Genomic DNA, 11,914 nt, shown 5'->3' with positions numbered 1-11,914 from the left:
ACAGGCAGAGGCACAGTTCATTTACTAAATACCTACTGTGTGCCAGGCACTGAGTGATTTGCTGCGGTTGGTACAGAAACAAAACAAGATCCCTGCACTAAAGGTACTCACAGTCTGCAGAGTGGGACAAACAGGGACAAGAGAAAAAATACTTATATAATTTCAGAGTGGCAAGTGTCCTGAAAATCAAACTAGGAGAAGAGACAAGAAGGAAGCAGGAAGCATCAGGGGAAGCTTCCCTGAGGAGGTGACCTCTATGCTATGGCCTGAAGGGTGGTAGGGCAGCAGCCATGAGAAGGTTCCGGAGGAGCGTTTCAGAAAAAGGAAACAGCATACGCAAAGCCCTAGAACAGAAAGGAGTGTGGCATCTTGGAGGAACAGTGGGGTCCTGTGGGCATGGAACCGAATGAGCAAACAGGAGGGGCAGCAGAGGAGACAGGAAGGCCTTCTGACCATTGAAGAGCTTCTTTTCCTGCTGAAGAGGTGTAACCAGCAATCCTCGGAGGGCTGGGCAACCATGCCCTGATCTCTAGCTACACTCTGACTCAGGCCCAATCACCTATGCCCTCTCCTCTGGGCCAGACACACCCTTTGCCCTGGAGAAGTCATTCCCGAAGTTTAGCCCATGTCCCTCCTGCTACAGTGGTGACCCAAGCCCTTAGGGAGGATCCTCACTGGGGTTGGGTGGGGTGGGGTTGGGGGGAGAGACTTACCGTGAACATGAGCTGGCAGCCTCCCAGGATGTAGTCCAGGAAGGAGTAGTCCCGGTTTATCTGGAAGGGATCAGGGGAGTCACTGGGCCCCTGCTCTGCACCTGAGGCCTGGCCCTCTACCTAGTCACAATACCCAAGAATGACCTTTGGAGAGCTGATTGCTCTGTGCCCTGAAACCTTAGTAGAGTCAAGGAGGCCAAGAGAAGACCCGGTCTCATTATAACCAAACTCCAGTCTCTATAACAACACTCAGAGCAACAGTTCCAGTGGGTGAGACTGAGACACACACACACACACACACACACACACACACACACACACACACGCACGATGATTCCAGGCAGGGCCCAAGGGCCCAGTGTCAGTTATACCTACCAATTACACGGCAGAGAAAGTCTCAATTTGTTGCTGTTCAGTCCTTAAGCCCTCTTTAGCCCTGACCAAGCTCCGCTCCGAACGGAGAGAGACCAGGCCTCCAGCTCAAGGCCTTCTGCTATAAATTAATAAAGCTGCTAAAACAGTGTTGGTTTTGATGGTCTTTGCTCCTTTTAGCAAAGGATGCTGGCCTTCTAATTTTGGTGGAGTCAGAGGGGGGTTCCTTTCAAAATAAATGTATTTAAGTAAAAAAACAAAAACCAGCCAAAGAAACAAAAAATCGAAGAATGGGAGAAGAAGGGCTGATTACAAAAAGGAATAAGTAAGGCAGGTGCCAAAAATCATGAAGGGGAATCTGAGGGACAGGAGCGTCAGGTACAAGGACCCAAAATCACGATGCTGTAACCTGACGGATCAGCTTTCACAGAGCACTTCCGCGTTGTGACCTCACTGAACAGTCGTGGAAACCCCAGCCTGTGACAGCGTGGACTCCAGACCGGGACATAGAAGCCTGGGGTCTGGGGTCAGCCAGCTGGCATGGAGAGGGCGCCAGGACTCACTCGGGACCTTCAGGCCCACCGACCAGGGCTCTCGCTGCCCCAGCCCAGGCTGTCTTCCTTAACATCCGGCCTCATTCCAGCAGATGCTTGGCTACCAGACATCCAGGGACAGCCCTGACCACTGCTGGTGTGAACCTCACTCCCCTTCTGGGCCTCAGAGGATCCAGCTCTACCACGGGAGTCACAGTTACCAGAGCCCTCGATGATGTTAGCAGACCCCCACCCGATGTCCCTCTGCCCCCCGGATGCCGAACACGCGGTGGGAAAGCCACCAGCATGGGAAGCAACTTCCCAGTGACCTTCCAACTAGCAGAGGCCCTGGAAGGTCATCTCATGCCCTCTCGGACCTCCTTATATCACAGGAATGTGAGCTGAGACCACCCTTCACATGCTTTACCTAGTTAACACCCCCATTCTACAGATGAGGAGACTGAGGCCCAGAGAGATTAAGCTCAGAAGATCGCAGAGCCAGGATGTGGCAGAACCAGGATTCGAATCCAGGCCTTTCTGGCTCCATCCCCAATGCTCTGTCTGTACCTTCTGCGGTGATACCTCCCTGTGTGACCCCAAACCAGGCCCCTGCCCCGTGCCCACCCCTGTTGGCTCACCTTGCAGGAACGCAAGATAATGATGCCCGAGTTCTTATAGTTCTTTTTCTTCCTTTGCTTCTTGGGGTTGATGCACTCGAACTCCAGCTGGGCAACATGGGAAGAGAAAGAAAAGCTCAGCTCAGCGCTTCCATGGCGACTGACCCTCCCCTGGGCCGCAGGATCCCCTCCACAGTGCCTCTTCCAGGAAGCCTTCCTGGATGCCCACTCCCAGAAAAGGTTCCTGACACTTCAGGCTCACACCAAGCTGTGCCTGCCCAAGGTAGGAGGATCTGCATTGCTCCCTACCCCAGATGACTCATCTATGTCATGTCCAGAACTATGTGTATGCCCAGAACCACCCCCCAGGGCCCAGCTTCTTGGGGGGAGTTAAATGGATAACTCTTGAGTGCTCCCCACATGCTGGGCACTTTACCTGTATCATCTCATTGAATTCCCACTCTCTTCCTCTGCCCCATTAGACAGATGGGGAAACTGAGGCTCAGAGGAACTGGATATTTTGCTTAAGAAGTCCTTCTTGATTTAAGGTCCTACAGCCAGAGAGGTGGGATCTGAGCCCTAGTCTGCCCAAGCCTGTGCCCCTCGCCCGGCCCCCGCTGAGGTTTCAGGGTCACACACACACGGGCCCATCTCACCGGGACACCATCACGAGCCTCACACATCTGCGACACTGAGGTCTGGAACTCGCCGATGAAGTCATGGCCTCCGTCGTTGTCATAGTCGTAGCACATGACCTGGGATGGGTCCAGTGAGGTCACCCCAGAGCAGCCCCCAAGGATGTGCTCTCCAGCCCTCTCAGCTGCCTTAGCAAACCCCATGTCTTCCTTTTGCTTATGCTTCCCCAAACCCTCCAGCATCTGCCTCGCTGGTATGGGATGACACTGTTAGCTCCTGGACTGTCTCCTGCAGGAAGCCTTCCATGATTGCCGGCAAAAGGAGCACCCCAGCAATGGAGGCTGTACACTCTGGAGCAGGAAGCTTAACTCCTTATACACCTGTCTCTCTCCGCTCCTCATCTGTCTGGGGCTGTGATCTACCTGTCTTCACAGGCCATGGCCTGAGGCCCTCCCTAGACTCTTACTTTCCCTGACACAGGTACAAAAAAATCCCAGTTTTCCATGCTCTCTAATCTAGCCACCACTCCTAGGAGGAAGGCAGGAATTATCATACCCATGCCACCGACGGGTAAACTGAGGCTTCAAGAGAGAAGCACTTGCCCAAAGTCTCGCAGTGGCAGTAGTAGACCCAGAACTAGGTTTCCTAGTACTGTGTTTCAGAATCCCCGCCCTCGCCTTGCTGGCTTCCTCTCCGCCATCTCAGACATGGTCCCTGAGGGTTTTTAGAGACCAGTATTCATTGTCCTCATCAGTTGTCCACCTCAAAACACCACAGGGACAACACTTGGTCACCTCCAAGGTGTTTCCACAGTTGTTATCCCAGCTGGCAGCAACGCAGCCCTCTGGGAAGAACCAGACAGTCATTCTGTTCCTGTTTTAGAGGAGGGCTCACAGAGACGGGAGCCTCGCCCAGATGGCTCAGAGGGTCAGGCAGACCCGAGACGAGAGCCCAGGTCCCCTGTCTCTCCCCCTATATAGGTTCTCCTTTCTACCTTGATAAGAAAGAGCTTTGGGGGCCCCTGGGGGGCTCAGTCAGTTAAACATCCATCTCTTGATTTCAGCTCAGGTCATGATCTTGTGGGATTGAGCCCACACTGACAGTGCACAGCCTGCTTGAGATTCTCTCTCTCTCCCTCTCTCTCTGACCTTCCCCTGCTTGTGCTCACTCTCTCTCAAAAATAAATAAATAAACTTAAAAAAAAATCCTAAGTTAAGAAAGAAAGAATGAAAGAAAGAAGAAAGAAAGAAAGAAAGAAAGAAAGAAAGAAAGAAAGAAAGAGAGAGAGAGAGAGAGAGAGAGAAAGAAAGAAAGAAAGAAAGAAAGAAAGAAAGAAAGAAAGAAAGGAAGGAAGGAAGGAAGGAAGGAAGGAAGGAAGGAAGGAAGGAAGGAAGGAAGGAAGGAAGGAAGGAAGGAAGGAAAGAAAGAAAAAGAAAGAAAAGAGCTTTGCCAAGGCATCCCCAGAAAGCCTCAGATAGACTGGGAGGCTGGAGCTGGCAGGGTGGGGTGCAGGGCTCCCAGTGTCCCCTCACCTGGATGGGCTTCTCCATGTCCCCATCACACAGGGACACCAATGGCACAGTGAATGGTTTCCACACAGGGTCCAGCGTGTACTTGATCACCTGCAGTACGTGAGGGCCAAGGGTGAACTCAGGCCCAGGGCAGCAGTGCTCTGGGGTGGGACCCGACGGGGATGGGGGTGGGGAGACCCACGACCACGCTTCTGGGGATGGAAGTGAGGATCTCTGTGGCGGGGAGGGAACAAATCCTTTGGGCACCATTGTGGCCTTTCCTGCTCCCTGCATCACACACAGCCCTATCCTGAGACACTGGGGGTGGCCAGACTAGAGACCCACTGGCTTAGAGACCCCCAGAATCCCACGCACCCACCTCAGTCCTGTGAACCAGCATCCACTTGCCATCATCTCCCGGTTTATAAAACTCGAGAAATGGGTCTGACTTCCCAAAGAGGTCCTGGAGGAGGCAGGAGGATGTGGGTGAGGGAGGCACGACTCTGGCGGATTCAGATGAGAGGTGGGGTGGACCAGCCGCTGCCCCCAGCCCAGGCTCAGGTGCGGGAGCGGTGGGCAGAGCCAGTCGCCTGGGGCCAACCAGCTCCCCCACCATCCTGGTGTTACCAAAGCCTGTGTTCAGAGACCCTGAGACCTGGAGTCCGCAGGAGCTACAACGTAGACCGGCCGGGACTTCCAAAGGGCGATTGTTTCCAGTGCAGGGCGATGCCCATGGGAGGACGTGATTTTAATTTATTTTAGTGGGCATCTGAAAAACTGAAACTATCCCAGCCCATCACAGAAGGGAGATGATGTCCTCTGGAAATCCATTTATTTAAGTTAAAAAGAAAAAAATGTGTCAGGGAACATTCAGGGAAAAGAACTTCCCAGGCAGAGGGAATACCAAGGGCGAAGGTCCTGAGGCCTTTGAGGCCTGAGGAGAGTGCCTGATGTAATCCTGGAACAGTGATGAGGCTGATTTGGCTGAGGCAGAATGAAGGTGGGGAGAGTAGAAAGGGTGAGGTCGGGGGTGGGGGTAGGGGGCTGTGGACAGGGGCGGGGCCCTGTATGTTACTATAAGGATCCTAGCAATTTATACTAAGTGAGACAGGGAGTTCTAAGCAGTGGGTTTCCATCTATATAACGGGAAACTCACTACCTCAGTGGTAAAGAGGTTCTAACTTGGTCCTAAGCTACGGACTTGTTCCTGGATGCGGGTGATAAAGGTGATAGCCAGAAGCACCAGGATTAGGCCGCACACCCCTGGGCTGGGGGAGGGATACTGCTCCCTGATGGAGAAACCCCTCCTTGCCTGCCTTACCTTTTTGTCCAGCTTCCTGCCCGCCAGACTCAGCGTGATGACCTGGTTGTCTGACAGCTCCTGGGCAGCAATCTGTAAAGCCACAGCAGTGTGAGGGGTGGGACCTGCCCCTCTGGCTCCCCCTGGCGCCCTGCCAGGCAGAGTGAGCACGGGTGCTCCGGAGTCAGTTCTCCAGGGCTGGGAAGGGGAAAAAAGAGGAGGGGGAGTACCGGGCCACCCTGGTCATGCCCCTTGTCTTTTCAATGGAGGTTTTCTAAAACCTCCATTGCCATCTTCTGGAAAATGGGGTAACCCATCTGAATATGAGGAACCAGAAGTGACTCTGTGTGGCTAAAGAGAGGAGGCCATGTGAAGCTGTTACCAGACATGAGGGGAGATCTTGAGCCTTGGGGAGAGGTTCTGGGCCAGGGAGCAGCTTGACAGGCCCCCTCATGCCCCACCACAGACCTCAAAATGCCACGGCATTGGGGGATTCCAGCAACCTAACCGTGCAGCTAGGGAAACTGAGGTCCAGGAGTCACCTGAGCTCCCTCTGCTGTCTTATCAGCTCATGCTGTCATCTGTCTTCCATGCCTTCGCCATTGGCCATGACTCTATGGCCCCAACCCAGCCAGTGATGGACCAGCTGAGTGACCTTGGGGCTACCTTTGCCCTCTCTAGGCCTCTGTCTCCCCTTCCTCACAGGGTAGCAGGGAACGCCCTTGGGCCAACAGCAACACAGGTGAGCTGGGTCCTCTCTTGGCTAGGGCTTCCTCTCCCCCCACACCTGTAGGACAGCCTTACCTACAAGATACTTGACCTTCCAAAACTACACAGAAGCCAGGCTGGATGCCAGGCTCCCTTTCCTCTCCTCCAGCAGAGACTTGCTCAACCACCTTGCAAGATAGGTCCTATTACTGCCCCCATTTCACAGAGTTAGGAACTGAGGTTTGGAGTGGCACGGTGGAAGTGCTAGGGGTAACAGTTACACCAGCCGGGCTGGTTTCCAGGTAGAGGGGAGCTGGCTGGTGAAGGTATTTAGATAAGGAGGTTCTGAACCCCAAGAGGTTGGGAGGAGACATTCAAGGCAGCAGGAACAGTGGCTAATGGTCTGTGATATGTGTGGTATACTAAGAATTCAGTTTGCCTTGAAGCCAGAGTATGCACACGAAGGCGTAAAACACGGCTGCGGCAGGAAAGCAAGGTGGGGTCCCTCACAGCCTTGAATGCAAAGCACCACGGGCAGTGGGGAGCCAGGGAGGCTCCAGAGCAGGAGGGGTGACTATATATGAGCACATACAGGTTTGGCCCTCCTCCCTCTAGCTGGCCAGTTCCTCTGGCCTCACGCAGTCTCTGAAGGGAGAGAATCTCACTGAGCCTCACCTCCCCAGGGCACTTCCTCTCTGGGCTCCAGGTCCCTCATCTGTAAAACAGGTTTCCCAGCCTTCTAGGAGACCTTGAGGACCCAGGACTGTTCCGAGCAGAGAGCCTGCGTAAGGCTGGACTCATTGCGCATCACTAGAATCATTGCACATCCCATGGCTGGAACTATTGCGCATCGCGAGGCTGGAACCGTTGCGCATTGCAGCCGCAAACAGAACTCCACGGGTCAGGAGCTCCTCAAAGACCCCCTAGGGCAGGCCAGGAGGGGAGGGCCAGCTGGGAGGGCTAGGGTGGACTCCAGGAATGAGTAGGAGCGCCCCTGCCTTGGGAGTAGGAGGCCACAGGGGCCTCTAGCAAGCCCCCTACTCCCAGCTTGGCGGGCCCCCAACGCATCATATGTGGAGCCAGGAGCCCGTTGCTAAGAGACCTGTTGCTAAGTTGTAAGTTGGGCCTTTTTACTCCAAACAAAGCTGGTGATTATCTGGCAGGGAAGCAGCCCATTGATGGGGGAGGGCAGCGAGCAAAGGCGGAGGGGTGCGGAGAGCAGGGAGGGGGCTGGTACCGTAATCAGGCCCTTCCCTGCAGGCTTGTCATTCATCAGCAGCAGTGGCCGAGTGATCTTCTTGCTGGAGACGATCTGGGGTGGGGAAGGAGAGAGGAGAGTGGCGCTCCTGAGGGTTGGTGGGGAGGAAAAATGCTCAGCAGTCACCACTCACAGCACGCGCATGCACGCGGCTCGGCTCTGCGCTGGCGGGTCGCTGGCTACACCTCCCCATGCAACCAGCAACCATCGCTGACTCCAGGGGGCAGCTGAGGAGACAGACGCCCGGAGGGGTTAAGACACTCGCTGGATGTCCCACAGCTGGGGCGCAATCCCTGCAGTCCACTCCCACTGACCCGGTTGCCCCCAGGCAAAGGCTCTTACCAGGCTCCCATTCTGGAGGCCCCTGCAGGGAGTCAAGCCCCCTCACTGCCTCCCCCAAAGCCACCTACAGACCCCACCCTCCTCAGGGTGTGATCCTGATGGAGAAGAGCAAATCCTATGTATTTTCACGCTCCGAAGAGAGAGGACATGCACACAGCGCTCGGTCGGGGATCAACACAATAGAGAGAGGAAAAGCAGAACACGTTGTAAAGTCGCCCCTCCGCCATCTCTGTACCCCATCCCCACACTCTTCCTGGGCCACCCTGGTTCTCGGTTTCTTGGGTTGGGGAGGGGGGGGATGCCAGTGTTTCTTTGTGCTGCCGTGCGCACGTGCTGGTTTTCCTCCCCAGTCCACTCTTGCCCTGGCCCTTCCCTACCTGCTCGGAGCACGGTGGCCTTCATCACCCCGCGCGCAACCCTGGGCTGTGGGTACAGCCACGGGGGGCGCCAAAAGGCACCAGACGACCAGGAGGAGAGCAAGGCCGAGCGGTGGTTTGGCAGATCTGACGCTCCCATGGCTTCAGCTCTAGTCCAGAGGCCTCCGTGCCGTGGCCACATCTCTCACAGGGCCCTGGCAACCTGCTGCCCGCCCTGCCCCCTCTCCAGGCTACGGGCGGTCCTGCCTGTGGCAGGTGCTGCCAGCTCACCCTCCAGCTCTCTCCTCAGTTACCCTTTGAGGGCGAGGACTCCAGGCAGAATCCCAGGGACACACCCTGCTTCTCAGACGACTGTGGGCCCTTGTGTTTTCCATCCCATCTTCTGGAAGGCCCAGGCCATTTTTAATGTGCACTGTTCCTCCATCATCACCATAGACTAAGCAGCCGTCAGCAGGCCCCAAGTGAAATGGGGGGAGACTGAGGCCCAGAAGGGGGTGGGGGCTTGCCCAAGGGCACACAGCAAAAAGGGCTGGAACTCCTAACCCTGCGATCTCCAGCCTCGATAACTTCACCAAGGACTGAATTGGATGGGAAAGTGTGGCCCAGAGAGAGAAAGGAAGTTGCCCGAGGTTACACGGTAAGCCAGCCACGGAGAAGGATGCCCATGGGTGCCGTGGTTGCTGGTCAGGTGCTCCTAAGCCAGGAAGTCAAGACCGCATCTGATCACTTCTGACAATCAGCAGTTCTGGCCACATGGGGTCCCCATTCCTGTGTGGCAACAGCTCGCAGGCACTGTGCTCAGTGTTTTCCACTGGGAACTCTTCAGCCTGGCCCCAAACCACCAGGCTGCTTACCCCCTTTCGTGCCTGCTGCCCCCCACGCCTATCCGCATTTGTGATGCTAGCTCGAAAGCCAGCCAGGAAAATGGGGCCAGGGAAAGCAGGTGGCAGCAGAGGCCCTCTCCAAGGGACTGCCCTGTCCTTGGGAGCAGGGTGATGCCCAAGGTGAGGACTCCCTTGTCCTCGTCCACCGGGAGGGGCCCGGCTCACCGTGCCCAGGCTGCAGGAGAACTGGCCCAGGAAATCATGCTCATCGAGTTGTGTGCTGGACTTATCCTGGTCAAACAGGGCGAACTTGAGCTTCTGCACCTCCTCAAAGTGGTAGTCGAGGACGAACTTCTTGGAGAACGCGGGATTGAGGTTGTTGACGGCAGTTTCTGTCCTGTCGTACTAGCAAAGGGGCGGGGAAGCAGGAGCCTGAGTCAGGCAGCTGATTCAACTCTTCTCGGGCTGCCCGAAGTCATTCAAACTTGCTAAACACCTACTCTGGCAGGCCCTCGTGGCCAGTTACCTGGGTGGCTGAGGTAGTTATTACTCCCGGCTCACAGATGAGGACACTGATGCACAGAGAGGTTAAGGGACTTACCCAAGATTGAACAGCCAGACGGGCAGTGTCAACATTTGAGCCCAGGTCTGGCTCTAGCACGGACAGTCTTAACTCTTCGACTCTGGCTCCACACCAGGTGCCAGGGGAAGAGCTTGAGCCGTGTCTCTGCCTAGGTAAGTGGCAGACAGTAAGTCCCTTTCGCCTTCAGAGCCTCTGTTTCCAGTTCTGTGCAACGAAGGGATTTGACTATCAGTGCTTTTCAGCCTTTTTATCTGGGAAGAACCCTTTTTTCAAACCACATTTCACATGGAAGCTGAGGGAGGGAACAGAAAGAGGGAGGGGTACGTAGGGGCAGGTGGGGGCAGATGTTGGTACGTTGTACAGATTCCTGGAATGTCCAAACTGGGAACTGTACAGACCAAATCCCCCCCCCCCCCCAACGCAACCCCACTGTGGAAACCAAGGCCTGGGTAAAGACAGGGCCTTGTACTGTGGGTCAGCGGTGGGGCTGGGACCAGAACACTGCCTCCTGGCCTCTACACTGAGGCCCCAAACCACGGAGTCTGGGCGATAGTCTATTTTGGGGCCTGGGCTATGTTGATTTTTCCTCCCACCCAGTCCATTTCCGAGGGCTGGAGCAGGGATGGAAGAAGTCTTGGCCCTGGGCTATTTTTAGCCAGGGTGGCCAGCCTGGGTGAGAGACAGATTGTCAGGGGTGGGGGGTGGATGCCACGAGTGGGGGTGTGGTGCGGTGGGGATTACACCATTCCCTGAGGGGTAGGCGGAGGTCCCAGAGACCCGGCAGAGGGAACCAGGGTGCTCCAGACATGCTGGCTTTAGTCCTCGGCTGACCTCATGTTCCACCTCCCGCTTCTGGCTGTATCACCAACGCACTGGGTGACACAGAGGGGCCCCTACCCACTCTGGGCCCATTTTCCCTCTGTGAAATGGGTCAACAATCTCAGCACCAGTTCCTTGGCATCATGAGAAGGAGCCAACATCTGTGGAAACTCTTTGTAAACCACAGTACGTTCATTGGGCTGCCCGCTGTGGCTCAGCTGGATAATTATTAAAAATAGATATGTATTTTGGAAATTTTACATGCACAAAACTATCTCAAAGGCCGGACACCAAACGGTTAACAGTGGGTCTCTCTCTCTCTCTCTCTCTCTCTCTCTCTCTCTCTGACACACAGGTTTCCTACCTTTGCTGATTACTTTCTTTAGGGCTGTATTATTTTCTAAATTTACTACAATGAACAGAGACCCCTTTTGAAATAAAAACAAAGCCTCTTTTAAAACTTGAAAGTGCTAACAGTTTGCATTTCTCAATATCCTTCCTCAGGCTGCATCTCTCATCAGCCCACAGGCCAAAGTCTTCCAGTTCAGAAGTCCTGAGCACCATCCACAGCCCCAGGTCTGGGTCTCTGCAAGGTAGGCGGGAGGGAAAATATCCTCATTTTACGGATGAGGAGACAGCCTCAGAGAGGGACAGCCACTTGCCCAAGGCCACACAGCAGGGAGTGACAGACCTAGGTCTTGGCCCAGCTCTGGGACCAAAGACTGAGTTTCCCATTTCTCTGTTTGCTTCTTACTGAATATATGCTCATTTAGGAATAAACACGGCGGGGGGGGGGGGGGCGCCTGGGTGGCTCAGTCGGTTAAGTGTCTGACTCTTGATGTCAGCTCAGGTCATGATCGCATAGTTCTTGAGTTTGAGCCCCATGTCGGGCTGTGCACTGACAGTGTGGAGCCTGCTTGGGATCTCTCTCTCCCTCTCTCTCTCTCCCCCCCCCCCCACCCCACTCATACAAGTGTACTCTCTATCTCAAAATAAATAAATAAACTTAACAAAAAATAAATGTGGAAGGTTGTTTTAAAAATGGAAGCATTTTGTAAAACCCTAAAATATATTTTAACTATATATTACAGTAATTTAAAATATTATGATATGGGGGGGGTGTACACCTGGGTGACTCAGTGGGTTGATTGTCAGACTTTAGTTCAAGTCATGATCTCCTGGTTCATGAGTTTGAGCCCCACATAGGGCTCTGTGCAGACAGTATGGAGTCAGCTTGGGATTTTCTCTCTCCCTCTCTCTCTGCCCCTCCTCTGCTTGCGTGCATGCTCTCTCTCTCTCAAAATACATAGGTAAACCTAAT

The 11,914-nt window shown here is 54.5% G+C and overlaps 1 protein-coding gene across 13 annotated transcripts in view; it reads right to left on the bottom strand.

Annotated features, from left to right (window-relative positions):
* CPNE2 (copine 2) overlaps nt 1-11,914 on the bottom strand; it is a 47,003-nt gene that overhangs the window by 18,829 nt on the left and 16,260 nt on the right. For all 13 annotated transcript variants that reach the window (XR_009256206.1, XR_009256205.1, XR_009256207.1 and 10 more), the window contains exons 3-10: nt 9,417-9,596; nt 7,628-7,702; nt 5,704-5,775; nt 4,762-4,845; nt 4,404-4,493; nt 2,892-2,990; nt 2,257-2,343; nt 714-773 (exon numbers count right to left, since the gene is read on the bottom strand). Coding sequence is in view for 8 of the 13 variants with exons in the window: in XM_058709214.1 (XP_058565197.1) it covers nt 714-773; nt 2,257-2,343; nt 2,892-2,990; nt 4,404-4,493; nt 4,762-4,845; nt 5,704-5,775; nt 7,628-7,702; nt 9,417-9,596 (747 nt within the window). In the remaining 5 variants the exon portion in view is untranslated. The remainder of the gene's footprint in view (nt 1-713; nt 774-2,256; nt 2,344-2,891; nt 2,991-4,403; nt 4,494-4,761; nt 4,846-5,703; nt 5,776-7,627; nt 7,703-9,416; nt 9,597-11,914) is intronic.

This window comes from Neofelis nebulosa, chromosome 17 (assembly GCF_028018385.1).
Source record: "Neofelis nebulosa isolate mNeoNeb1 chromosome 17, mNeoNeb1.pri, whole genome shotgun sequence".
Taxonomy (NCBI): domain Eukaryota; kingdom Metazoa; phylum Chordata; class Mammalia; order Carnivora; family Felidae; genus Neofelis; species Neofelis nebulosa.
This window is presented reverse-complemented; position numbering and strand designations above follow the sequence as displayed.